Source organism: Mus caroli, chromosome X (genome assembly GCF_900094665.2).
Source record: "Mus caroli chromosome X, CAROLI_EIJ_v1.1, whole genome shotgun sequence".
Taxonomy (NCBI): Eukaryota; Metazoa; Chordata; class Mammalia; order Rodentia; family Muridae; genus Mus; species Mus caroli.
The window spans coordinates 68007076-68034100 of NC_034589.1; the positions used below are offsets into that span (position 1 = coordinate 68007076).

The following is a 27025-nucleotide window of genomic DNA, read 5'->3' on the forward strand; positions in this document are numbered from 1 at the left end:
TTATGGGAGAGCAGGCTCTTGCTGATGTGGCTAATTTAGTTTGGTCTTGGCCTCCTTCCCTTACTCTTTTAGTGTGTCCCCGATTTCCACAAAAACATATCCAGGTCCTGCCAGTTGGCACCATTACTGAACTGGTCAAAGCGTAGCCCTGGAGGGACCCAAGGGGGTGGCAGACCCAGGGAGAAAGGTCTTTCTGCCTTATCACTGCCAGGGCCTTGCTTTTTGTCCTGTTCACACCTCTGAACCTCCCAGACTCTCTTTATGTCCAAAGGAGCCAGTTTGGTTATTAATATATCCAAAATATCCAAACCCACAGTCTAGTCCTTTCCTCCTCCTCAGCTTTGGGCCTCTCAGCCTGGCGAACAGATTATAACGAACCTGGAACCTGTTGACTCTGACCAGTCTCCTCATCTGATGCTGAGGCCACTCCTTAGCATTTGGTCCCTGTGAGGAAACAGGATGAGGAGCCTCATAGGGCTGCAAATATCCACTTTGTCCTGTACTGATTGGAGAACACCAGCTGACTTTCCCCCAGCAAACAGATTTAAAGTCACTATGGCTTGGCTTATGCCCAGCTGCCAATGATATTCCTGACTTTACAGCAGTCCAGAAATGTAGATAATTTCACTTTCATCTTACAGGTGATAAAACTGAGGCAACCCAGAGAGATTAACTGATTTGCCCAAAACATGACAGCTAGTGCAAGAAAGATGGTTGAGTCCTAAAACTGTTGGTTCCCTGAACCCTTGCCCTACCTCCAAATCATCTGCCTGCCCTCAAAGGTGGTGTGCCTGAAATGTGCTTCCTTCAATCCTACTGTCTGGCTCAGTGCCATACCACTCTCCAAGACACTGTTGGAACTTCCTTATTACTACCAGCTCCCTTCCCCAGAGTCTTTCCATTAGAACTCGCTGTGGTCCACCCTTAATAACTGACTAGAACAGTCAGTTCTTGACTACCCACATGTTTTCATATTCTCCAGGTGAGCAGCCATGGCTATACAGGTAGGTGTAGCACCCACGGTGGAATGTGTGCTTAGTCCTTGACCTCTCTCATACATTTGGAATTCCACCAATTCTTGTCACCCCTGATACCTGAAAGGAAACCTGCATGATCTTAGTGTGCTCCAGGTTCATTTCTCTTTTATTATGATGTCATATGTGAGGCTGGGTGCTAGGCTAGAGAAAATATATTTATTTACTTCTAGAGACTCAAGGCCATAGGGGGTAGCATTGCCTTGATTCAGGTAAAGGATCTCATGGCTGGTGGCATTACAGCTGTGGGCAGGAGAACCTGAGTTTGTGAGATGGAAAGCCAGGGAGAAACCAGAGCTGGGCCAGACTTGCCTTTTGATAACAAACACTGATGAGAACCAACCAGTTTCTCTCAAGACATTAATTCCATCATATAGAAGCTCTCCCAATTATCTAATCCAACCTTATTTTGTGTGAGGGAGTGGGGATGGGAATGGGTGTGGATGTGTGGGTGAAGGGGCTAAGTATGGATGCATATGTGTATACATGTTCATATGCACACGTCAAAGTCAGAGGTCAGTATCAGGTGTCTCTATCACTGTTTGCCTTGTTTTATGAGATAGGGTCTTCTAGACTGGCTGGCCAGCAAGCCTCAGGGATCCTCGTGTCTTTGCCTTCCCAGTGCTAGAGCATAAGGGTGTGTTACGATGGCCAGCTCTGACTGAGTCATTTTCCCATTCCCCCAAATTTCATTTCTTAAGTGTCCCCTCTTAATACTGCCATATTGGGACCAAGCTTCCAACACAAGAGCTTTTAGGGGACAAACCACATCGAAACTCTAATGGTGACCCACAAGCCATTATGATTCATGTATTGACAGATTTGTGTTTGTCTTTGTTCCCAGGAGCTCACTGAATCCACTAATTACAGAGCTGACAGATAAACATCATGAGCATTTCTTCCTTAGGAAGTATTGGGAAAGGTGAGCCTGGGTACCATGTCTGCCTGAATTATCCCAGGCAAACCCCTATGCAGCCCGTGCAGCTAGTGGATGACCTCATAGTGGGTGGGCTGGCAAGAGCCCTGGGTCTAGGGGCTGTGGTTCCCTGTTTAAGGCTCTTAGCCTTGCCTCTGCCAGGGAAAACTGTACCATCTGGTGAAGAGGAGCGCAATAATATCCTAAGACAGATGAAAGTACGGACTACACTAAAGGGTGACCAGAGCTGGATCACCAAGCATGACGACTCTGAGGACCATACCATGTAAGTCCAGGACAGAAAGCCAGAGGGGAAAGCTGCAATAGTGAGGGCATGTGACCCAGCCCTTCCTAGGGATGCTGAGGACATCTCACCATTTAGAGCTCAGTCAGGCTGTGTGTCCACTGGCCAGCCAGGTGACATTAAAACTTGAAAAGCTGTACACAGCCACAAATATTGCAATCCTATGTGCTGAGAGGCATGTGTAAAGTGGGTCAGGAAAGGGGAAGGTGAGGTGCAATGGTGGTACACGTAAGGCTAACTTTGTGATAGAGCCGCAGGAGTAAGAAGTGGTGAGGAGCATGGGAGCCACTATCTTCAGGGCCTGTCTTTCTGCAGAGAGCCACTCTCAAGTCACAACCGAACCACATCCTTCTCATCAGTCAGAGACGAATCAAATGCCAGGTAAGAGGTGTTACTTAGCTGACTCTTAAGTGGACCCCAGGAACTCTTCTGCAAAGAAGTGTACATCTCACAGAGGGAGCACAGAGGGAGCATGAATTGAGAAGGGCATGGAGGACCTTTAATGAGTCATTTGTAATGTTCTTTGAACTTTCCTTTTAGTGTTTCTGGAACTTGGCCATCTCCAAGAATATGCTAAGAACAGGTTTATAGGAGTAAATGGTAGAGTTCAGTGGTACTATTAGACCTGCCCAGAGCACTCATGCTGAATAGAACAACTCTTGGCTGAGTCCTTTCATCTTGCCGTCTGCTTTCATACTTCCATTGCCACTTGGGAGTGAGTGCTTCAAGGGCCAGAGGAGGAAATATTCTAGAGGAGTAGAAAGGGAAGGCCATAGGGATTTACCTTCCATCAGAACATCCCCAGGTTTGGGTCAGCCTGGGCTCTGATCAAAGGACTTTCAGTCTGATCCAGGAGAGAACAGACTCTGCAGAAAATGTCCAGCCATAAAGCAAGCCTGGCCTTGTACCTGCTGTAGGTTAGGCTATGCTGAGCATGGCTGTGGAGGAGTCAGACATGGCAGTGTTCCTGGAAGAGACTAAAGGAGAGATAGGTGGAGCAGAGTGCGCACCTGGTCACTGTATTAGGAGATCAGCTGTTGTAGTTGGAAATAGGATGGAATAAGTGGTCTGAAATCCATAGTGAGGCCACGATTCCCTTGATGTCTCCTTTTCTCTTGGCAGGTCTCCAAACACAAGGGCTCCAGCTGGTTATATAATCCGGTAAGTGACTTCTAGACCCTACCTGCATCCTCATGCCACTAGAGCCACACACAGACTTCTCAATACCTTCTGGTGTCTCTTGTAGGGGAGTGTTCACCCGAACAATAGATAGCTCTTCTCACTCCCAGCATCGCCCCTCTAAGACCAACGGAGCTCCAAGAAGGTACATCCTGGCTAGATGGTCAATAGGAAGGTTGGGAGAGCCTTGTCCAGAGCCAAGTCTGAAAAAGGGCTAGCAAAGCAGTAAGGGAATGTCCTGTCTGGCTTATTCTCAGGGATAGAGGCTGGGAGAGGGAGATCCTCATCCAGGGAGAGGGACTCTGGACAGAGATGTGGATTGTGCCCACATATCTTCATTTTACTTACCCCTTGTCCCCTTGGTCTCACAGCAAGCACCTTGTACTTGCTGAGGGCACTGAGCCATGTGCTTAGTTCACCTTTCCAGTATGCAAGGCATCATGTTACCCAAACACCTTGATACCAGTCAAAACTGGGGCACTATTGGAGAAGATATGGAAGAGAGCCCAGTGGGCTCTTTTCTACCCAGTTGGGTCTGCCCTATTCAGAATGCCTGGCCCATGTCCTGTCTCTCTTGGGCTATGTTGGTAAACCTAGAGGCAAGAGGGGACCTGTGGTTGGGCAGATGGAAATGACTTGCTCTTCTAGTGCTTCTGGGCAGCTGGGAGCAGCTAATTCTGGTCATCCGCTTCAGTCGTCTGGCTATAAGATGACTACGGAAGATTATAAGAAACTGTGAGTATACAATGGTGCCAGATACTGGACCTACTGAAGGCAGGTAGACACTTACCTCTGAGCACAACCTGGGGAGAGCTATTCCTAGTGGCTTAACAACCCCTGCCACTTATAGATGTGGCCTGGAGCAAAGGATAACAAAACTCTAGAAAAATGAATGGTCATGCCCAATACACTCCTTTTAGGAGGCAAAGACTGTTGGAAACTTCTGGAAGGAGCATATGGGTCTAGACAGTGGACCATGAGCCATAGCTATGGGGGCTGCTGTTCACTCTCTGAATTTCCTAGATGAGCTCCCTTCCCCATTCAGGTCGCAGGATCTTGGGCTGGGCTGGGCTGGGCTGAGCTATGCTTTGAGGCATGAATTTTCTTAGGTTGCCACTGTCCCCGTTGGCTATTGGTGTGGACATTTTGTATCTAAAGCTGAGCTTCCCTTGAGGTTCCTTCCAAGGGACCCTAGACTGGAAGGGGGGTTCTAGACAGATGTCTGGATTGTGCCAGTACTTCCCAGTACTCCACATCTTCATACAGCTTATTCCTTGCCCCCATCATCCTGTTTTATGGCACAGCTGGCAGTATTTCTAGGGAAGTAGTGAAACTGCAATTGGCTGAGGGTGGTAGCCTGTAGCAGGGAACAGGAAGGACATGGAGGAAGAAGAGCCATACCTGCATCTCTCCCCACAGAGCACCGTACAACATCAGGCGCAGCTCCATATCAGGGGCTGAGGAAGAGGAGGTGCCATTCACCCCAGAGGAGCAGAAACGGAGGTGATGGTGTTTGTTATGGGCGTACCCATGGGCAGGGCAGGGGCCGGAGTCTTCACAGATTGCTGAAAGGAATCATACAAGCCAGAGTACAAAATGCATGACACATAAATCATGAGGACACCCCATGTCTTTCCAGAAGTCTAGGAACTATCTCTCAGTGCTAGGCCAGCTCAGGAGGCACTTCTGAGAACATTCCAGGGATAGAACTTGAAAACTATGCAGGGCAAAGTGCTCTAGGAGGGGCGTCTGCAGTGTTCTTTGAGTTCAAGAATGGATCCAGACTTTCAAATGCCCTGTGCTTACAAAGAAGGAATCCAAACGAAAGGCGAACATCTGCCAACCCATATGTGGTTTAGAAAGCATAGTGACAACCCCTTGCTAAAGGCCCTGTAAGGGTGTCCATTCTGTGCAAAAAGACCACAGTTGCACAAGGCCTGAAATCTGGATAGTGCAAGGGACAGGCAAATGAATAAGAAGCTCTGATGGTGGCTCCTACTGAATGCTGTTCTGTCACCTGCTTAAGTGTGTGCATTTAGTCAAATCACCAGAGCAGTGGCCAGGCTCAATCAGGAATGGAGTATGTCGGCAACTACTTACCTGGGTTGGGAGAGTCAATGAACCATTGTGAAGATGTCAGCATTGCTGAGCAGGGCACATGCTACATGCTCCCTAAGTAAGGGTCCTTCCCTCTGTGTCCATTGTCCCTCTGAATAGTTCTTAGAGTAGTGCTACCCCATGGTGTACTCCTGAGTTAGCCAGTGAGCATCCCAAGCTAGACTGACAGACACCCATCAAATGTCCCCCTTTATACTACCCCAGGTCTCAGGCTGCAATTGGTGTTCTGAGGAAGACAGCCCCACGGGAGCACTCTTACGTCCTCTCAGCAGCTAAGAAGACCACTAGGTGAGTTGTCCAGGAATGAGTCCCTGTGAGCTTGAGCCTGCCTTGGCCACTACTGACTCCATGTTCTGGGCTCCTTCTTCTTTTCTTGGGGCTTCAGCTTTCCTTTGACTGGTGAAAGAATGGGTTGAATACCTCCATGAGAATTCTAGCTTGAGCTCCAGGGTTCTCAGATGCACTTCTTAGAAAGATAAACTTAGGTAAGGTCCTGAGAATTGGAAAGGTTCAGGACCCTATAGGGATGGGGGCTAAGATGACACCTGCCCTTGAACTTTTTCCAACATGTTCCCCATTCTGCTTCCTTTCTAGCAGTCCTACCCAGGAGCTGCAGTCACCATTCCTTGCAAAAAGGTAAGTATCAGTTAGGAAAGCCTCAGGAGCCAGGTGCTATCCAGATAGCAAGCCTGCTGTCAGTAGGGATGCTGGGAAAAAGAAAGAAGCTCTCTCTGAGCAAAGAGAGTCATGTGATGCCAACTCAGGCGTCTTTTTGGAGGCCAGGTGAAGACCTAGGTGACTGGTGACACATGTGTCCCTTTTAGCCAGTTCTGTGCAGTTAGGAGCCTGGCTGAGAGAATGCTTTTGCTTAGGGGCCTTAGCAGATGTCCTCACTCCTTCCACAAGCTGGTAGGCACCAAGAAACCAACATAGCAAGACTCCTTGCTCTTGCCCTGCCCTGTGCTCTTCTATCACCCAGACCTAGGACCAGAATCACCAAGAGAAACTCCATGGGAGCTGACTGTGATGTTACTGATTGGTCCTATGGGGCAAACAGGGTGAAAGAGAGAATGAGTCCTATGTCGGTGGTCTAGTTGAGTGAGGTAAGGGTCTTATTATTTGACACAGGTCAATTTCTGTAGAGATGCAAACAGGGGAAGATGAGGTCATACTAAATTAGGGTAGGCCCTGAATCCAATGGTAGTGTCCCTTCGAGACCAAGGAAATGTGGACACAGACACAAAGAAACGTCCACAGGAATGAAGACAGTGGCCTAAACTGGAATGAGGCAAATACAATTTGTTCTAACCCTGCCAACACCTCAATTTCAGATTTCTGACCTCCACTTCTGGGGTTTTAAGCCATTCAGTTGGTGGTACCTTGTTCTAGTAGCCACAGCTAAGAACACACTATTCTCTGTTATTTTGTCTATGGAGGAGCAAGGTGCTGCCAACCCCCGTGCCTTTCACTGCTTATTGTATTTTAGTCAGCTACTGTCATGTCACACAGCACTGTATGTCCATTTCTGGGCCTTTGCAGTGGTTAGGCCTGGGGCTTGGAACATTTGGAGTGCCTGTTCCTTGTTGACTTTACACCTACAGCTTACCCTCTTTGCGTCTCTTAAGAACGTATTTCTAACGCAGTCAGACTCATGGGTTCCAGGGAATATTCCAATGGTTTTATAGTCACCTGACTCATGTGGACACTGGTGAAAGCACATCCTTCAAAGGCCAAAAGGCACCAAGGTAAGTGGGGAGACCACAGGTGCCACTTTTTTCGCCCACAGGGTTGATGTGGTAGATGAGGAACTCCTTCCTGAGAAAAACCAGGACCCACCTGCTCTGGCAAGACCTGATCCTGGCTTAAGCAGGTAATCAGTCACCCCCCTTGGGCTGGGAGAGACTGGCCACTGCAGCAGTAGCACCCCATTGTTAAGCTTGCACCGGGTACTTCTATAACTTGGCCAAGTTCAGCCTACCTGGGAGACACACTTGTCTCCAGCACTTCTCACATCTGCCTTCTTTGCTAGTGTGGATGGAGGTAGGACCCAAATATCTCAGGACATTCTAATTGAGTGCATGCTAAACATGCCTAGCCCCCCCCTCCGGAAGCCAGGAACCCAGGTACATGTCAAGAATCAGCTCTAGTGTATGAGCTGGTAATATGGCTTCTCACTGGCCTGGCTGGCTGGGTTTGGCAGCCAGGGAAGGTCTAGCAGTGGGGTTACAGTGCAGGGCTGTTATTTTCAGGCTGCTACCCCAATGACCTTTCTAAAAATGTCAGATTGACCGTGTCAAACCCCTTACCTCCACTTCAAGCCCATTTGCAGCTTCCCCTTACCAGGCACATCTGCTAGAATGCCCACCTAGAAGCCCCTTCATTGTCTGAGAGTAGCCTAGGGTTAGCTCTGGGTGGGAGACTGGTACCAAGGAGGCTTAAGGACAAAGAAAAGATGAGGACCAGGAGGGAGAGGTAGATGGGCCTGGTTATCACACTGCAGGGAGGCCCCAGAAGGAGGATGCCCAAAGATGCTGACACAGAGTGGGAGGGGAAGCTTCTCCTTCCCCCACACATTCCCCAGGCTCTCCTTTGACCTACAGCTCGACAACCGAGAAGATTGTCTATCCGCAGATTACAACCCCCACAGCAGAACTCCACCTGGTGGCCCCAGACCTGGAAGCCCTGAGGTACTGAGGCCCCATTGCTGTCCTGTCTCTCTTTAACCTTTCTCAACATGAGAGAGAAGCAGGAGACTGGTTTGTAACAGGTGTGGCAAACCTGGCTTCTCCATCACTATCTTGATATACATTTAAAATAATTATATAATGAATAATTATGCAATGTAATTTTGTGAGGTCAAAGGCCTGGCCTTGGGATCTAATCGTGATTGGGACTTCCTGGGCAAGAACTAGTGACTTCATCCGATGAAGGAGACAGATGATAGATGCTAATATGAACGAGATCAGCCTATAATGCTGGCCATGCCATGTACCTCCATGCCCTCAGAAAGTGACAAGACTGGTCAGCAGAGCTGGGTGGGGTCAATGTGTCTGTGTAACCCTTTATTAAAACCAGAGTTTTAATTATGTTGCTTATAGGACAAGGCATTTGGAACTGGGTGGGGTTCTCCATAGTTCACAATGCCACAGTGCCCTGTGCTTGGTATAAGAATGGATGAAGGGGCCGCATCCATCAAGGAGCACAAAGATCCAAGCTCCTTTTCCTTGGGGTGGGCACGCAGGAGACAGGCCAGCTCTATCATCAATCTTCAAACTCTGTGTCATCTTTCTTATTGTTCCCCCCTCCCCCTTGCTGCCTTCCGCACATTTACCTGGGGACATTAAATTGATAGCATGAAAGAACAGTGAGTAGCCTAGCAGGTTATGCAGACTGGGAATAACACTGAAGCATGAACGTTTCAAGGACAGGCGGGGGGGGGGGGATAAAAGGAGACCAGAAACATGTGGCCAAGGAAGCAGAAGGTATCACAGGATTGAGGGAAGAGAGATGGTAAGTCTGAGGGAGAGACCCAGTGGTGAGCCAAAATAATGCTGAAAGTGACTTCTGGACAAAGGGCTCCTGATGATCTCAGGATTGACTGAGGGGTTAGGACAGGAACTCAGAAGAAAGCTGAGTTCCATTTCTTGTCACTTGTGGAACTTGGAACACACCACTCAGTCCTTCTGAGCATCAGGTGGCTCATCTGGAAAAAGGGCATGGATAACGATATTGAAGTCGATGTGGAGAATTACTGTGTGGAAAGTTGGAAGAACAGAGTCTGGCCCCTAGTCAACAACGGTGACTAATAATGAGGCTTTGTGAGTTGGTCAGTTCATCAATAGCATATTTTCAGCTCTTTCAAGGCAGCTGTCATTTAAGGATGAGGTAACTGCCTCCATCACAGTGTGGGTGGAGGAGTAAAGTCATTTCTTACCTCTGCAGGTCTTCCCAAAAAGCCTTGTGCACTCAGCCTAAAGGTTTCTGATAGCCTGGGTCCAATGTTAGCAGCTGACATACAGACCAGCACTATACTACTGTTGCATATCTGAAAAGGAAGAAGTAGAGCTAGAGAGGGTTGGGTCTATAGGGAGCAGAACTATAATATTTCACCAGAGGCGCACCAACTCCAGACCAGGCTATCCCTCTCAAAGTCCTTGGGACCCCACTATGTTGTCATTTGGGAGCCCTAGAACCCCCTCCCTAGAGTGAAGTGATCCCTGGGAATGAGGGAAGGGGAGCTTGGATGAATGGAAAAGGTTTTGTCTTCTCTCTCTGGCTTAGTAGCAGCCCAAAATTCCTTGTGTCTTGCTCTAGTGACCATTGACCATCAATGTGGCTACCTCCCTCTGAGTTTTCACCTTTTGTTTCCATTCTTGTTTGTAAGCAGTTAAATCTGAATAGCAATCCACTGGAACTTGGATTGGCTCTGATCACAATAATTTATAGAGGCAAAGATTTCTGCTCCCAAGTCATCTAAATTACACAAGGTCACAGCCTAATGAACGTGCTGAAACAGGCATTGGTGCAGAAAAAAAGAGGGTGAGATGCCAGTGCTTCCCACCACCATTACCAGTACCACACCTTTTGCCCATGGATGGTCTCCTTCTTGTTGGATTTTCTTCTTCTCCAGACTAAGCCACGCTGCACCTCCATCATTGACTCTCCAATTCCTGCAGAACAAATACAAGTCCCTAACTCATAGCTATAGGCCCATCCCTCAGCAAGGAATGGCCTCGGGTACAATGAATGTGTGGGGAAGTCAGAAAAAAAAAAAAGACTAACGAATGACCTATTAATAGAGGAATCTCTGCCTTCTTACAAAGTCTGCCTTCCCCACATACTCATCTGCATAAGTAGCCTTTGTCTCCAGGGATGCCTGTTTTAGTTTGGAACCATGTTGGAATTGGTAGAACCGTCATTTTTTGTTGTTGTTGTTGTTGTTGGTATGAAGAGAGCTGAAACTGCTGAAGGGCCAGCCCAAACCTCATGACCTCCTGAAGTCTACCCCACGTGGATCCATCCTTTGAGGACACTTTTCTAGGTGCTTTCCCAGCTGGTTCTCTCAGCAGGTTCATTTTCTCACTAATCTACCTAGTTGCAGTGGGTGCCTGGAGACAGATAAAGTAGGCCCCACCTCTGTAATCTCTCTTTTGAAGAGGTCTAGGAAAAGCCATTAGGCCAGGGACTCAGTTCTTTGAGTTGCCATTAATGTAACTTTTTACTATCTTTGCAGGCATCAGAAAGATCTTTCCCAAATAAGCCACAATGTGTTTATCCCCCTCTTTCAACTTTCAATGGCTCTCTGCTTCCTTGAAATTAAGCCCAAACCCCTGTCTCTAGCTCCTATAGTTCTGCATGGCAGTGGGGACTCCCTATCCAGCCTTTTCTTTCTCCTGTACCACAGTGGTGCAAACTGTTTCAGAGTGCTATTGGCTATTGTAGAAGGCATCTGATCTAGTCTGGCTCTGGTGGCTTTCTTTTGGACTGTTCATTGGAATCATCCTTCCATTTGTTTTACATGAAGCTAAACCTTAAACTCATTTGCAAAATAACATGAAGTATCTTTCTAGATTTGTAGGATTTAGTGCAGTCTGTTACAGTATCTTACTTATACTAGTTTGATTTTGTATGTATATGTGGGTGTGCATGTGTATGCATGTTTGTGTGTATGTTCACATGTGTATGCTCCTGTGTATGTGTGTGCTTATGTGTGTGTGTGTGTTTGTGTATGTGCATGTGTGTCAAGACCAGAGATCAACTTCTAGTGTCATTCTTTAGGCACCATACATCGTGTTTTGTGAGACAGGGTCTCTTATAAGGACCTAGGATTTAACATGTTCCAAAGCATAGAGTAGTTGAAGACTAATGAGTGAGGAGACTGGATCAGGGTCTTGTTCCATATAATGAAATTTTATCAGGTTTTAATCCAAAGAAGAACTGCTGTGGTTTATAGACTTAAAGATGAATAGGTATTTGAATTTTAACATCACACTACAGTCACCTTTTACAATAAATCATATGCTGGGAGGTGGTGTGGAAAATGGATCTGTAAGCTACAGGCCGTGTTATGCACCATTTTTCTTCTTTTAAATTTTACTACTGATTAGAACGGAGGAAAATAATAGCTGATGATAGTTACAGTATGTTGTCTTTATGTACTTTACAGTTGCCTCAATAACCCTGTGAGATAGGTAAATGGGGAAACAAACAGGTACTGATTTATCCAAAACCATACCTGTGGTAGCTGAGACCTAATGAACAGCCTCAAAGAGAAACCTTCCGAGAAACTTGAGCAAGCTAGTTGATGAACTGTGTTTGAAGGCTAATGTCTCCTTCCAGCTGGTGTACTTAATCTGGTGGTTATCATTCCCCAAGCCAAGAAAGATTTCTGATTGTGCAATTTGATAGAGGAGAAAACTTGGGTCCACACATGTGATGAGCAAATAGGAATAAACTCTAAATCTGCCCCACTGCAGAGCTCAGGTCCAGAGAGTAACTTTACTCTAATATTTACCCGTTTGAAAAATCAAAGCAAACATTTCTGATGACACTGTTTAATAACTGGCTATGTTTGGATTGTTTTTTTCCCATTTAAATTTTAAAAAATTTATATGTATAAGTGTTTTGCCTGCACATGTATGTTTTTGCACACCACCCATTTGCTACGTCAGTGGTGGCCAGTAGGGAGAGGACAGTGGATCCTCGGAGACTAGAGTTAGAGATTGTTTCTAGCTGTATGTGGGTGCTTGTAATAAAACTTAAGATTTCTGTAGAGTAGACAGTGCTCTTAACTGCTGAACCATCTTTCCAGCTCCTCGTCTGGGAAAGTATTAATAACAAAAGAGTTCTTGAGATGTTTGTTTAATTTCCTGAGGGTATGTCTCCAGCGTTTTTCTTAAGCATTTCAATTTCCTCTCATCTCCAGTATACACTGGAGATGGCGGTTCTCAATCAGAGCTTTGTCCTGCCCACCCCTACCCTCCTGCGTCATACTGTAGTAACCGAAGATTTTTTGGGTTGCTACAACCGAGGGTGGCTTCTAAAAAATAAAAATCATGGATGCTGCTAAACGACCTATAGTGACAGGTGATATTAGTGCCTCATTCTCAACACACACAGTATTATTATCCAGACAAAAACGTTAATATTGACAAGCCTTCCTCTAGCAACTTGTGTTCACTTGGGGGAACACACACACACACTGAGGAGTGTGTCAGCATAGATCTAGCCAGACTGCCACAGACAGGCACCACGAATACGGACGAATACACCCGTGACTGCAGCAGATTTCTGTTGCGCAGGCAGATTTGGATCGCTGCCTGCGGGGGGCGGGGGGGCGGGGCGGCGCATGCGCATGAGTAAGCTAGCCAGCTCCAGGGTAAGACTACACCTACTCGCGCGGCCATTTCCTGCAGCCGCTAGCTCAGGCTGAGGTGCCCGCTCTGAAAGGAGAGTACAAAATGGCTGCTCCAGAGACCAGCTTCTAAGGGGCTCCTCCTGAGGCAGTGCTAGCTCCAGCCGCGAGATGGCGCTGGAGGATCACAAATGGTCCCTGTTGTGCACTCCCGTTACCCATCCCCCTCCTAGTAATCTCAGAGGGCGGTTGACTACAGCAGCCAATTTAGGAGTGACCAAACCCAAGGATAGTCTGCAGTGAACACTGCGGCACCCACCTGGACCTCAAGGGCTATCTGGTCCTCCACCCACAACTGACCTCCCCCCTCAGCGGTGAATTCACAGCCCCCTTTCCTTTGATAAACAGTGATTGATGGGCAGACCCAGGTGACAAAGTTAATGTAACTGTCAGAAGCTGTAGGAGCTTTACCCAGTGTTCATTTGATTGTGCAAAGTGGACTAAATGCAGGGGTTCTTGAGCTTGAATTTAAGCCCAAGGTAACTTTATGGGACCTTTGGTATATCATTCAGCTCTTACATGAACAATAATGGAAATAGTTTCTACCATAGACAGTTCAAAGAGTTAAATGGGTTTACATATGTAAAGCACGCAGGACACTGAGGGGTGTGTACAAAATATTATCAAATGCTACCTTTATTTTTTATTTTATTTTTAATTTATTTTTTACACTCCATATTACATTCCCTGCGTCCCCCATCCACCCTCCAACTGCTCAACATCCCACACCTCCTCCCCACCCCACTCTGTCTCCACGTGGATGTCTCCAACCCCCACCCCACCTGACCTCTAAACTCCCTGGGGCCTCCAGTCTCTTGAGGGTTAGGTGCATCATTTCTGAATGAACACAGACCTGAGAGTCCTCTACTGTATGTGTGTTGGGGGCCTCATATCAGCTGGTGTGTGCTGTCTGTTTGGTGGTCCAGCGTTTGAGAGATCTCGGGGGTCCAGTTTATTTGAGGCTGCTGGTCCTCATACAGGGTCACCCTTCTCCTCAGTTGCTCCCAGCTTTCCACTAATTCAACAACGGGGGTCAGCTGCTTCTGTCCATTGGTTGGGTGCAAATATCTGCATCTGACTCTTTCAGCTGCTTGTTGGGTCTTTCAGAGGGCAGTCATGATAGATCCATTTTTGTGAGCACTCCATAGCCTCAGTAATCCAACCTTCAAGATAGATAAAGTTCCCCACTGCCACATTTTTTTGTTGTTTATTCAGTCATTTGATAGCACACTGTCTTGCCTTTTTCCTTTTGGTATCACACGTTAAATCTAAGACATAGATTGTTTTCTTCTTTGTTGTGTTGCAAGTGTGGATTTTTTTCTAGTTTATATTTAACACACGAAGGTGAGTGTTAGACATGTACTCACTGCTGGCAACTGTGGTCAGGCAGCAGATTACATTGTGTAGAAAGTGGCATTGTCTTCTTGTGCAGTATGTAGTTAGGTCAGAAATTGGCAGTGGCTGCCTTAAGCTACCAGAGTCTGTGAAGGCTTCAGAGAATTCAACAGTTAACAATCACATCCTATGGGCCTCCTTCTCTCTCCCCACTCCAGTTTAGCAGTAGCTGAGGCCGAGTGGCAGGAAATTAAGATACCCACTTCAGGATGTTATATTGCACAGAAAGGCATCCTGTGAGGGTTTGACCAATATCTTTTTCATGACCTATAAAGGTTACAACTGAAACTGCTTCAAGGCCTAGGGTTTCCCCATATTGCCCTATCTCCAAGCTGCTCTTCCTGAAGAGTCTTGCCTCTGTTTACTCAGCACTACTTCCTGGCAGAGCTGGACATGGCAATTGGTTTCTTTTCACTGCAGAGGAGTTTTCGTTTCCTCTTACCTGAGGCTGAAAACTTCAATTAGTTTTACAACCTAGTCCCTGAAAAGCATGGCCATCACACATTCTTTTTGTTCTGCCAGCTTAGAGTCTCCCAGGGATGGTAGTCACTGATAATGGGTTTTCATTCAGTCCTTACCTCAGGAGTTCCCAGAGCAGTGCAGGGAGGTTCTAAGATGGTAAAACAAAGAGACAGGAGTAGTGAGGAGAGATGAGTGCAACACCATCTCCTGTCTTTCTGGTGGCCCCTGGTCCTGGGGCGGTGTTGACTGCTTTCTCGGATTTGAGATGTTGGAATGGGACTGTGATCAACATAAGAAGTCTGGCGGTTTCTTGGTGCATGAGGCAAAAGGCAAGTCTGTTTCCCAGAGCGTACATGGGTTAGCTTCTAGGTTTGCTGAAGCCTATTGTTCTTTATACAGTGGTGGTCTCAAAGTATGACAGGGAGCATGAGTGACACGGACTATGGGGAAGAGAGAAATGGAATGAAAAAGACAAGGAAGGACATGCTTAAGAAAGCAAAAGAAAGAGTGAAGACAGTTTGTGTGTGTGTGTGTGTGTGTCTGGACGTGAATGATGGAAATTGTGACTGTAACTAAAGGTAACTGTGACGAATGGGCAGATTTTCAAGCCTAGGCTCTCATTTGTGGTTCCTAGATTTTAAAGGGTACATAAAATCAATGACATAAAATTAGAAATGGAAATATCTAGGGGAACAAAGGGAATTAGTTGGAGGTGTGTGTAAAATGAGAGTCAAGGTATATGGGGGAAATGTGTTCAGTGTACAAAATGCTTGTTTTAAATTGTCCTTATGTAACATAACACAGTGTACCAGGTACAATAAGAGACACAACAAAAACATTTTAAAATACATTTTTACAAGAACAGCCTACAGATGCAGGAGAAAGTGATCGGTTCTGTGGTGTTTGGGGGAGTGAGGTTGAACTTAGGTTTGAAGGCTAAGGAAGATTTCCCCCAAACGACATGCTAATGAAGAAGGCATTTCACATTGAGGAAACGTATATGGTGAGTGTCTTAGTTAGGGTTTTACTGCTGTGAACAGACACCATGACCAAGGCAACTTATAAGGACAGCATTTAATTGGGTCTTGCTTACAGGTTCAGAAGTTGAGCCCATTATGGCAGCATCCAGGCAGTCATGGTGCAGGAGGAGCTGAGAGTTCTACATCTTCATCTGAAGGCTGATAGTGGAAGACTGACTTCCAGGCAGCTAGCATGAGGGTCTTAAAGCCCAAACCCACAGTGACATGCCTACTCCAACAAGGCCACACCTCCTACTAGTGCCACTCCCTGGGCTGAGCATATACAAACAATCACAGTGAGTGTAAATTCAGAGTGACTATAGGAAAGAAAAGCTAATTGGTGCCCTTGCCAGGAAGCCCTGAAAGGAAACTAAGCAGTCACTTATTCATGAGCTGGTGGTGACTGCAAACTATATTCTGCCGAGCTGAAGGACCAGCGATGCTTTTCAATTAGGAGAGGAGTTCAAGATGAGTTGCAGGACTGCCAGGCCAGGGAGGTGCACAGCAGCACAAGGCAGGCAGCTTGTCCAGAACCTGGGGCTCAGACTGAGAGTGACGTGATAAGGCTGCAAGGGCTGCTGACCTTAATTAAAGGTAATAGTGATGGAAAAGTAGTACCCAGGGATGCTTCCAAATTTCTGTTTGGGGTGACAGGCTGGATGGTGAAGTTAGAGGAGATGCTGTGCAGGTGTGACAATATTAAGGTCATTGGGCCGTGTTAACTCTGAAGGGCCTGTAGGAGATCTCGGTGACAAGAAGCCCAGTGGGTTAGAGTTGAGTTAAGATCTGACCACTGACTAGAGACCTGAGGGTTGTCATTTATAGATGACAAGTGAGAGGAACGTATAAGAACAGTCTGGAAGCCAGTGCATAGATACATCCCTGAGGGACTGGTGTATGAAGAAGGAACATAACTCTCTCTAAACCAGGAACGTGCTTGGCATAAGCCATGAGCTTGTGCAAGACCTCCTGACCCCAACTCTCCAATTTTCTTTATCTTCTCAATTGTTGGTGGTTTAACTTAGGACACTTTCAAAACTGCTTGCTTTCTGGGAATTGGGGAGCTGCTTGCCTCTTGAGATGGGTCTCCCAGTGCCCTTGGGAAGTAACATTCAGATTCCAGAGATCAGCAAGGGCCAAGCCTCTGCTCTTCTCTGTATATGATATACAATATTCATTCTTTCTCAGCACTCCAGATTCTTGTGAGGAGAACAATGCAGCCCCCAAGATCATCAAGGGAGTACCTGGCACCCTACAAGATGGACAAAGTGACCCAACTGTGGCTTCTCAACAACTTGCAGATCTCAGCATCCTAGAGCCACAGAGTAGCCCCAGTGGACCCGAGCAGCAAATCAGAGCAGAGGACTGTACTAACATGTAAGAGCCTACACTACTACCTTCTTACTGCCCCGTCCCAGCTGTCAGGGGCCATGATCTAGGAATAACATATGCACTTACAGCACAAGCCTATTTCTCTTCGAAGATATGAGAGGCTAAAAAGCAGAAGGATTTGAGTGCAGGTGGTCTTTTGAATAAGAGCACCATGTTATCCACCAAGCAGTTGAAGTGGGAAAACTGATGTGGGTTGGAGTTAGGGATATGGGGTGTTTTACAAACCTGTTCATGGGGTTGTAAGGTCTGAGAAAAGTAGAGCCTGGTATGAATGAGATTATTATATTATTGCCATCACTAAAGCTGCCAGTTGGATGAGTTCTTTCACTGTTACTACTACCAGGACGGCCAGAGAAGGCACCAGTGAGTCAATAATTCACCTCTGTGGTGCTGACCTGTGAGTGTGTGGTAACTGAAATAGGCTAACAGCAGTAGTTTGAGGAAACAAGGGTCATAAGTTTTCTGTGAGAGTCCAAAATACCAAGGTGCAAAGCAGTAGGAAATAGTTGCTCTTTTCTGAGAGCAACTCGGGCCTCCCACAGTGGGAGCATTCAGACTCCTAGCCTCAGGAGAGCAGGGCCTGTCCACACCAAGGATGCTTATATAATATTTTTTCAAATTACAGTATGATTGTTCTCCATTCTAAAATATTCTGTCAATTCTTATTTATAAATAAAATCCATTAGAGGCTGGGATTAAATCAGCAATCCTCAGTTCTCTGTAACTTTCATTTTTTACGGCTTACTCTAATGATGGTTCTTAAATACTTTAGCCTTTCTTTTAGCCCACCATCCACCAGAGGTAGTGGGAAAGAAAGGATATTGAAAATAATAGATTTATTTTTAAAAGTTCTTTAAAACAACTCTTGTCTATGTTGTCTAAAAATCAACAATTTAATTCATAGGTTAATAATGATAGCTCAGTCCATTCACAAACACTTTATAGATACACCAACAGTTTAATTTGATAGAGTTTAAATAAGAAACACAAATGAACAGAGACAGCTAGGCCTCAGCCTCTACTCAAGTCAAGAGATACCCAAAGAGATGCCAGGAAAACTTCTCAACTATGTCTCTATCAACAAAACAAAAATCAACCAAGACACAAGACCAACAAATGTTATACAACTAGTTGTATAAACAAGCCAAATTCAACCTCTGTCACTGTCTGTTAAGTCCTTTTTATATGTCCTCTAAACATCACATGTCCTACACCAGTCTTGCCCATGTGTCTGTCTCAGTTGACATCATTTTGTCAAGCAACCCAATACACAAAAGTAACAAAAAACTAACACACCACCCAAAGTTTCTTACTATGTTTCTCTCTCTAGAGTCCCAACAAATAGAGCTCAAGTACACAATGTAAGACAGACCAATACGTACATATGGTTAACAAAGCATCCTTTCTCTTATGTCTGCTTCAGCTAAACGTTCCCTTATGAGTCTGTCTTAGTCTTTAACCTGTGTTTATTTTTAAAAAAATTCCTTCCCATGTTTGCCCCAAGTAAACACCTTCCAACATAACTGACTTTTTAAAGAAACCTTAAGTTTTCACTTCAGTACTCCTTTATTTCTTGGGCTTCCTGGCTTCTTCTGCCACCAGACATTATTTTGACCCACTGCCTCTGCCTTTCCATATCTCAGTTCCAAGAGTCTTAGCAGAAATGAGGATACAGTCGGAGCCCAGAGAGTCTACTGTTCACCAGCAGACTGTGCACACTGTTTTTCTGTTTGTAATAAGCCAAGAAAAAAAATCCCTTGTAATATGACACAGAGGGACGCAGGCAAAGTGTTACTTACGAGGCAGATCTGCAGCAGCAGCTGGAAAGAAAGAACCCACACAAAACCAAGGAAACAGGAAGGGCCCATAAGATGGACCCTGTGGTTGACAGGAATGGATGCAAGGGGAACGGGGAACAGAAAGTGGGCTTTTGTAGCTTAGGGAGAGGAGATCATTGGGACGGAATTGGGATGTTTCCTCACCACTGGGTATGAAGAGCTCTGGAGGCCTCTTGCTACCTACATTGCAGGTCTGGGGGTTTTCTTTTTCTTTTTTAATTTTATCTCTTCAGTGCTGCTGTTCTCTCTCTCTCTCTCTCTCTCTCTCTCTCTCTCTCTCTCTCTCTCTCTCTCTCTCTGTGTGTGTGTGTGTGTGTGTGATGTGTATGAGACATGCTTACCCATGTATGTGTATGAGTATGTGGAGGCCAGAGGATAGGGTCAGGTATTTTTATCAGTCTCCACCTTAATAATGTTTTGGGTGGGTATATGTGTGCTATGTGTACATTTATGCATGTATAGGTGCATGGTGGGTATGAGTGCGTGTATGTAGGTCAAAATTGGCATTAGTTATCTGATAATTTTCTTTTTATTGAGACCAGGTCTCTTGTTGAACCTGGAGCTGGCTAATTTCTGCTACTAAGTTAGCCAGCTTGCCCCGGGGATCCTTTCACAGGGCCTACCTCCGCAGTGCTGGGATTATAAGTGGCTGCTGCATTGCCTAGATTTTTATGTATATTCTGGGGATCCAAACTCCAGTCTTTGTACTTGTGAGCTACCTAGGGGGTCGGCGTCCTGGATCAGGGCCATGTGTTGCAGCCAGGGTGACTGCCTCCTCAATAATCTGTGAGCCCATCTACTCTCCTCCCATGGCCTGCAGTTCTCCAGAGTTTGATATTGGGTGAGGAAGTTAGTCCTACAAAAAGATTGTTTTGTCTGATTTCTTAACTAGCAAACTAGACTGTTTTTCCCTGCTCCTCCACACTGGCTGCCACAGTCCCAGTAACCTGACGGGCAAGTTACCAACACCAATACCCTAGCCTGCAGTCCAGAATTCAGAGTAAAAATTGGAAAACGGCATTCTCACGCACAAGTCATTCAAGAGCAATGATAAGGGATTTGCAGGCACTGTTCCCACAGCACTGGCATGCTCTTAAAGGTCTTGAAGTTGCAAACTTCAGGGTTAGGGCAGAAAGTTCTATTTGAATCAGGAAGTAGAGACATGCTTACTCATTTTCATTTCTTTCAGGCTGATGAGCCCTTCGAGCTGCATGGTCACTGTTACTGTCTCTGACACCTCTGAACAATCTCAACTGTGTGTTCCTGCTGTCTCAAGCAAGGTGGACTCCAGCTCAACCATGTAAGAAGGGCCATCTAGCAAGCCTTGGTGTCCTTAAGCATGGGCTTTCCTTATAATCTCCTTGCAAGTCAAGGATAGCACTTTCCTTCTCTGTTGTTTTCTCTTTTATGTCTTTTCCAGCTCCTAGCATCCCAGTAGCAAATGCACAGATAGAGTATAGTCCTTATTCCCGCAAGTATAAATTTTCCATTCCCCAAACCTATTGGCAGGACTGTAACATGCTTTCCTTCTCATCTCAACAAGATGTGGAATATACAAAGCTAGCAGATATAACCAGTGGGAGGTTTTGCCCTCTGTATGAAAGCCACAGAGGCCAGGCTGATCTCTCCATCCCTCTCTTTCACTGCTTTCCCTGTACTGTTGAATACCTTTAGCCTACAAGAAGGGATGCAATTCAAGGACTCTGCTGAGTGAGCAGTATGTTTAAGATCTCTGCTGATTAGGCCAGGGGACTGGGACATGGAAATGAGGGTCAAAGGTGGGGCTACACTGAGCCAGCCTGAAGCAAACCTTGTTTCTAAAGCTTGCAGAGGCTTTCCAAACCATAGATTAAGGTTAATGTAGGCCCCTGGAACCCGATTGATGATGGAGTTGGAAGTGTAGCAGGTGGCTGTTTCAGGGAAGGCACTGACTGTACATGTACAATGGCATCAGCAGCCTGCCATCTGTCTGCAGCTTCCCTTGCAGCCTGGCTTGTGGAGCCCACTTGCCCCTCTACCCTATGCCTTCACTTGAGCTTCTGCATTCCCTTCATACCGGGCCCAGTCCTCTAGAATCTTCTAGTACACATTGCTATTTTGCTGTGCTCCTTCTACAGCAAAGGGATTCTCTTCGTGAAGGAGTACATGAATACCAGTGAAGTGTCTTCTGGGAAGCCAGTGTTTTCACACTGTGACAGGTAAGAACAGGTTTCAGCTGCTCTGTTGTCATAGCCTGGACTAGGCTCAGTATTGCCTTCATTCCTACATCCTGCTACCTCAAGCAGGACTTAGTGGACCGTACCTACTGGGTAATCACCCAGTAAGTGACAGCATACTGCAAGTGCCTACTAATGCATGATTATGGATTTTCAGATTTTCTTTCTAGTTAGGTGGATAGAAAATCTACCCCCATGTTCTTTCATGCTAGATGGACCCACTGAACCCCATGTCTGTTTGGTTTCTGATGCCATGCAAGAAGTTACTTCTAAGTCTTTTCAGTACTGTCCCACCCACTCACACTCTAGTTTGTGTCAAGTTGATATAAAACTAGCCAGCACAATTGACCAGGGGGTGACACACAAACATATTGCTGTTAAGCCAACTGGGGTCTCTTGCTGCAACTGGACTGTACTTTAACCAATAATAGCCTCTCCCAGCCTCTCTTCAGGGTCTCCAGTCCTGCCACATAGTACCAAGCCCCCAAAGCCCTCCAGAGTCACCAATCCATGCCATGAAATCCAGTGGCACCTGAGTGACTANCAAGTTCAGCTGCCAGGACCAGGTGGAGCCTTGGCCACCTGTGGAACAGAGTTTCTGAGAGCTGATGCTGAGGACATACTTCACAGAGGGTTTCACCTCCATGATGCTGGTGATCCCCACTACATTATCAGTCCCAGCCAACCAGCATTGATTACCCTAGTATAGGAAACGTTTCATTTTAGTGCTGCTTGCTCCCTGTTATTCACAGCCAGTCAGTCTGTCCCAGCTCATCAGTACCACAGATTCTTCAAATAGACACGGCCTCCATAGAGTCTTTAAGTGATCCTGTGACTGCTCTCTGGCACCTCACAAGCCAGGCCTCCATCCTCNGCATTGTTCTCAGCTTTCTTATCTTCCAAGCTACCACAGAACAGCTCACCAAACTTAGGCAGCTCAATGGATTTTTTCTAGCCAAATTTCTCATGTCCCACAGCCCTCCCCTAAACAACATAGTCAGGTCTGTCACAGCTGTACACTACTCGTGGTACCAGTTTCTGTCTTGGTTAGTGTTGCTACTGCTGAGATGAAACACCATGACCACAAACCACTTGGGGAGGAAAGTGCTTACACTTCCACATCATAGTCCATCACCTAAGGAAATCAGGACTGGTACTCAAACAGGGCAAGAAACTGGAGCCAGAGCTCATGCACCAGCCCAGGTGGCACTGGAGCTGATGCAGAGGCTGTGGGGTTTTGCTGCTCTCTGGCTTGCTCTTTATGGCTTGTTCAGCCTGCTTTCTTAAAGAAGCTAGGGCAACCAGCCCAGGAGTGGCCCCACTCAAAATCGGCTAGGCCTTCCCATGTCAATCACTAGTTAAGAAACTTCCCTACAGCCTTTTCTATAGGCTTATCTTATGGAGGCATTTCCTCCAAGTGCTCTCATCTCTCAAATGATTCTTGCTTATATCAAGTTGTCATAAAAGTAGGCAGTATATCTAGATTCTGATTTCTTCAGTGTATAGGCTCCTGAAAGTTCCCATAGTAGCCCATACACAACTATCTGTAATAAGACTCTACTTTTTTTCTGCTGGTCAAAGGAACTGAGGGTCCCACTGGTACCTAAGTCTCAAGAATCTTACCACAGAGTGTCTTCTTCTTCATTCACCATGAGAGAACTCCTCACCAAGAAAAATGTGCCTCCTTAGTACAAGCTTTTGTACCAAAAGTGATTTCTGATCACAATGGTGATGACTGTCAGTGTAGTCATATCTCTAATTGTGTGTGGCCACAAGGCTAATGAGAAAAGTGTCTTCTATGTATGACTATGATAATGATGTGGCCCATGTTGTGCTCTCTTCTCCATTACACTTCTTGCAGTTCCAGCAGCATTGAAGACTCATTGGGTCTGGCAAAGAAACCCCCACATGAAGGTAGCCCTCCTGAGAGGTAGGTCTGCTTTCTTGACAGAGGTCTTCCAGTTATGTAGGTTAGAGAGTCCTAAGGCAGACCTCCACATGGGTCTTTCTCTGCTGCTTTGAGGCTTTTGATCTGTTTGCAGTTCTGTCATATAGTGGAATACTGCATAAGGTGTTACTACCCCAATCAGGATGTCACATATAGGGCAACTGAAGCCTGTAAACCAAGATGAAGAATAGGGTCTGAAAGAGAGCCTAAGGAGGCTCTTGTCAGCAAGATAGACTCTTCAGAATAGAATCTAATGATTCATTTGACTAACTTGCACTTCTGAATAGATGTCGAAAGAAACAACTACACAAGAGATTGTTATGTAGAGAAAAATGTTTTTGTTTGTTTGTTTGTTTTATTATCAAGAAGACAGAACTAAGAATGCACAATGTCCTGGAGCCATGGAACTGATGTTTTAAGGACAAAAAAGGGTTATTTTTTAAATTCTTGGAATAGGAAAGAAAAGAATGTGCATCAGAGAGTGAACCTACCCAGGTTACAGTGAGGAAAAAAGGGAGAAGGAATAAGTTACAGGAAATTAGTTACCGGCAGAGCCAGAAATGAATCCTGGAGCTTGAGTACTAACAGGCTATAGAGATTTCGCCTCTGCCATATGTCTTCTCACTTATTATGAGATCTAACTTACTGTGCTTTACACTCAGAAGCACAGCTAGGCTGGGGAGAACGTTAAGATGAAGCAAATCTTAACAGTGTGCTCCATTTACCCCAACACAAACAAGTACAGGAGCTTCTATATAGACAAGGTGACAGATGTCCCTTCCATTATGCCAGATTACTGAATTCTGGACAGTCACAGATCACTTGGTGAGTCATGTTATCAGATAATTTCATAGTATGTATATGCTACTTTACCAAAATGCCCAAAGCTGGGTATGGTGGCACATGCCTTTATTCCTAGGACTCAGGAGGCAAAGGCAGGTGGATCTCTGTAAATTTGAGGCCAGCTTGGACTACATAGCAAGGCCACCTAGGGCTACACAGTTAGACCTTGTCTCAAAAACAAACATACAAGGAAGGAAGCACCTACAATGACTTATGGCCTCTCGCTAGGCCCTACCTCTTAAAAGTCTTACCACATATCATATTGTATAGTAAGGACAAAGCCTCTAACACAGGACTCTCAGGAGGATACACTCAATCTTTGTAAAAAAAACCATGGAAGGTAGACTGCTCAGATGCCTGAGAATTCTACAGTTATATAGGAGCAAATGACATATATCATATTCCAGTAGCATGACAGATCAAATACCATGGTTCTCTGTCTCTCCATTGTTCCAATATTAGAATCTAACATTACTGATTCGTCACTGGGCTTGGTTACAGGACTGGGATTCTCTCCAAGGACAACCCCAGTCACTTGTGCACAAGTGTACACAAAGGACATAGGAGAAACAGGAATGCACTGAGAAGAGGATTCTCAGACAATTCTTACATCCAGAGAGTCAGCTATAAGCCAGCAGCAGGATGGCAAGGTGTCTTAGGGTTTCCATAGCTGTGAAGAGACACTATGAACATGGCAACTCTTATAAAGGGAAACATTTAATTGGGGATAGCTTATTATTCAGAAGGTTAGCCCACTATCATCATGGCAGGAATCACAGCATCATGCAGGCACACATGGTACTGGAGAGGTAGCTGAGAGTTACATCTGGATCCACAGGCAGCAGGAAAAGAGAGATAGTGGGCATGGCTTAAGTATCTGAGACCTCAAAGCCCACCCCAAGTGACATAGTTCCTCCAACAAGGCCTTCTAATAGTGTCACTCCCTTATGGGCCTTTGAGGGGGCATTTTCAATCAAACCACCACAAAGGGATAAAACATCAGTGCCCATGGCAGTGCTAGGTCCTGGTTACTAGTGACACCATGGCTTCTGTTGAATCATGTCTACATCTCTGGAAGATAGAACTCCTAATTTAAGCCTGTAGGATCAGAGAACAGAGTCTGCTTCAGCAGTTCTTGTTGGGGGAAGAAAAGAAAAGGGAGGAAAAGCAGAGATGATTCTCAAAAGTCAAAGGAATCTTGGAACAGAGGATCCAACTGATCAAGAAGTATCTTCTAGGACTTTAGCACGAGTTCTGAGCAGGCTATACAGTCAAACTATCATGGGTGCCCTTGATAGTAACTAGAAGAAAGGGTGAGCTCCATGGTCCCAGGCATGTAGGAGAGGCTGTCAAGACTGGTTTAGAAGAATAGTGACAAGTTGAAAAACCACTTTGGCATAGATTATGCTCCCAGTTATAGAACACAGAACACATTGGAAATCTGGGAATACTGGCAAACCTAGAAAGATCTGCTACATCATATCAGAAGTGTGGGAACCAGCCTGACTGCTTGGTTCTTGTTTCCATCTCCTAGACCAACTGAAGGGGTCTGTACTTACTGTAGCCACGAGATCCAAGATTGTCCGAAGATTACCCTTGAACATCTTGGCATCTGCTGCCATGAGTATTGTTTTAAGGTAAGAAAGAGGTGTGAATATTCTGATGATGATGTCAAAGAGTATGGAAGTGTAGAAGAAACTGGATTTCTGTTCACAGCTGTAAACAATCTCAGAGGCTCATCAGCACTTTGAGTTGCAGAGAGGAGTGGTGACAGTTCCACATGGCTAATAACAAAATGGAGGCAAAAAGGGGTGGGGGTGGGCTCTAACGGGAATGAATAGGATGGCAGGAATGAGAGGATATTGGATGAAATTTTCCTACGGCACATGTGAACATGTGAACAGATATCATTGTACCCCATATACAGCACCAAAAACAGAGAAAAGAAATTATTTCGCGCAAGTCAAGTTGGGTGAAACAATGAGTTTAATTGGGGTTAATTACAGGATATGTAACTTATGACATAGCTATACCACCAAAGAAAAGTAGTGCCCTCCCCTTAGCAACCATTAGCTGCTTATATATTCTTGGAGTTGGGTGTGGTGAGGCCTCCTGCATTTAGTAATATGCCTCATGGAAGCTATAAGCTTCCTTGTGAGTACTACTAAAGGAGGTGCCCACATGGGCTTAACAGGTCAGAGAGAGAGAGAGAGAGGTACCCAGGTGATAGGCATCCCAGGAGGATATAGGAGGCTCCAGGAGCCAGAGAGACCAAGAGATGCATGATGAGTGCACAGGAGGTAGCAAACTACAGGAGCCAGAAAGACACTTACCAAGTAGACAAGGAGAGACAGATGGTTAGAGCAGGTGGAGGGAAGGTGTGTCTGAAGTGGAGTCTGGAATTTGGAGTATAATATGGTAGATGGCAGAATCCAGCAGAAACAAATGATCTATACATATCTTAGGCAAGTCAAATCAGCAGGTTAGTTCAGAGCTGCCAGGTCCCTTGGAAAGGAATTAGTATATGCTACTCCCATGGTTTCAGCAGCAGATGAATGTAAAATGAGGACCTGACTGCTCCTAGGTATAGTTGCTGAGAAGGGTTTATTGCAGATATGAGGGAGAGAACAGCCAGAGGCATCTGAAAGCATCTAGACTGAACTAAACCTTGACAGGGGAAGGACAGGTGAGACTCAAGAGACGAAGAAAAGGACAGGGTGGGGGAACTAAGAGAGGAGTTGTAGACCAAGAGGCCAAGAGAGGAAGCTGGAGCCAAGACAATCAAGACAGCATGAACCCAGCCAGGCGTGGTGGCACATGCCTTTAATCTCAGCACTTGGGAGGCAGAGGCAGGTGGATTTCTGAGTTCGAGGCCCGAGGCCAGCCTGGTCTACAGAGTGAGTTCCAGGACAGCCAGGGCTACACAGAGAAACCCTGTCTCAAAAAA

At 45.8% G+C, this 27025-nt stretch overlaps 1 protein-coding gene across 2 annotated transcripts in view; it reads left to right on the forward strand.

Moving 5' to 3' along the window:
• Positions 1-27025, forward strand: part of Znf185 (zinc finger protein 185 with LIM domain) — a 42884-nt gene that overhangs the window by 7833 nt on the left and 8026 nt on the right. The window contains exons 2-17 of one of the 2 annotated variants that reach the window (XM_021153491.1): positions 1879-1956; positions 2113-2236; positions 2570-2635; positions 3377-3415; positions 3501-3578; positions 4082-4168; positions 4853-4936; positions 5756-5839; positions 6149-6187; positions 7338-7421; positions 8152-8238; positions 17030-17218; positions 20261-20371; positions 21189-21269; positions 23149-23217; positions 25613-25715. In XM_021153491.1, the coding sequence (XP_021009150.1) occupies positions 1923-1956; positions 2113-2236; positions 2570-2635; positions 3377-3415; positions 3501-3578; positions 4082-4168; positions 4853-4936; positions 5756-5839; positions 6149-6187; positions 7338-7421; positions 8152-8238; positions 17030-17218; positions 20261-20371; positions 21189-21269; positions 23149-23217; positions 25613-25715 (1359 nt within the window). In that variant the 5' untranslated portion in view covers positions 1879-1922. Of the gene's footprint in view, positions 1-1878; positions 1957-2112; positions 2237-2569; positions 2636-3376; positions 3416-3500; positions 3579-4081; positions 4169-4852; positions 4937-5755; positions 5840-6145; positions 6188-7337; positions 7422-8151; positions 8239-17029; positions 17219-20260; positions 20372-21188; positions 21270-23148; positions 23218-25612; positions 25716-27025 lie in introns of both variants that reach the window. The other variant, XM_021153489.1, reaches the window with a different exon arrangement.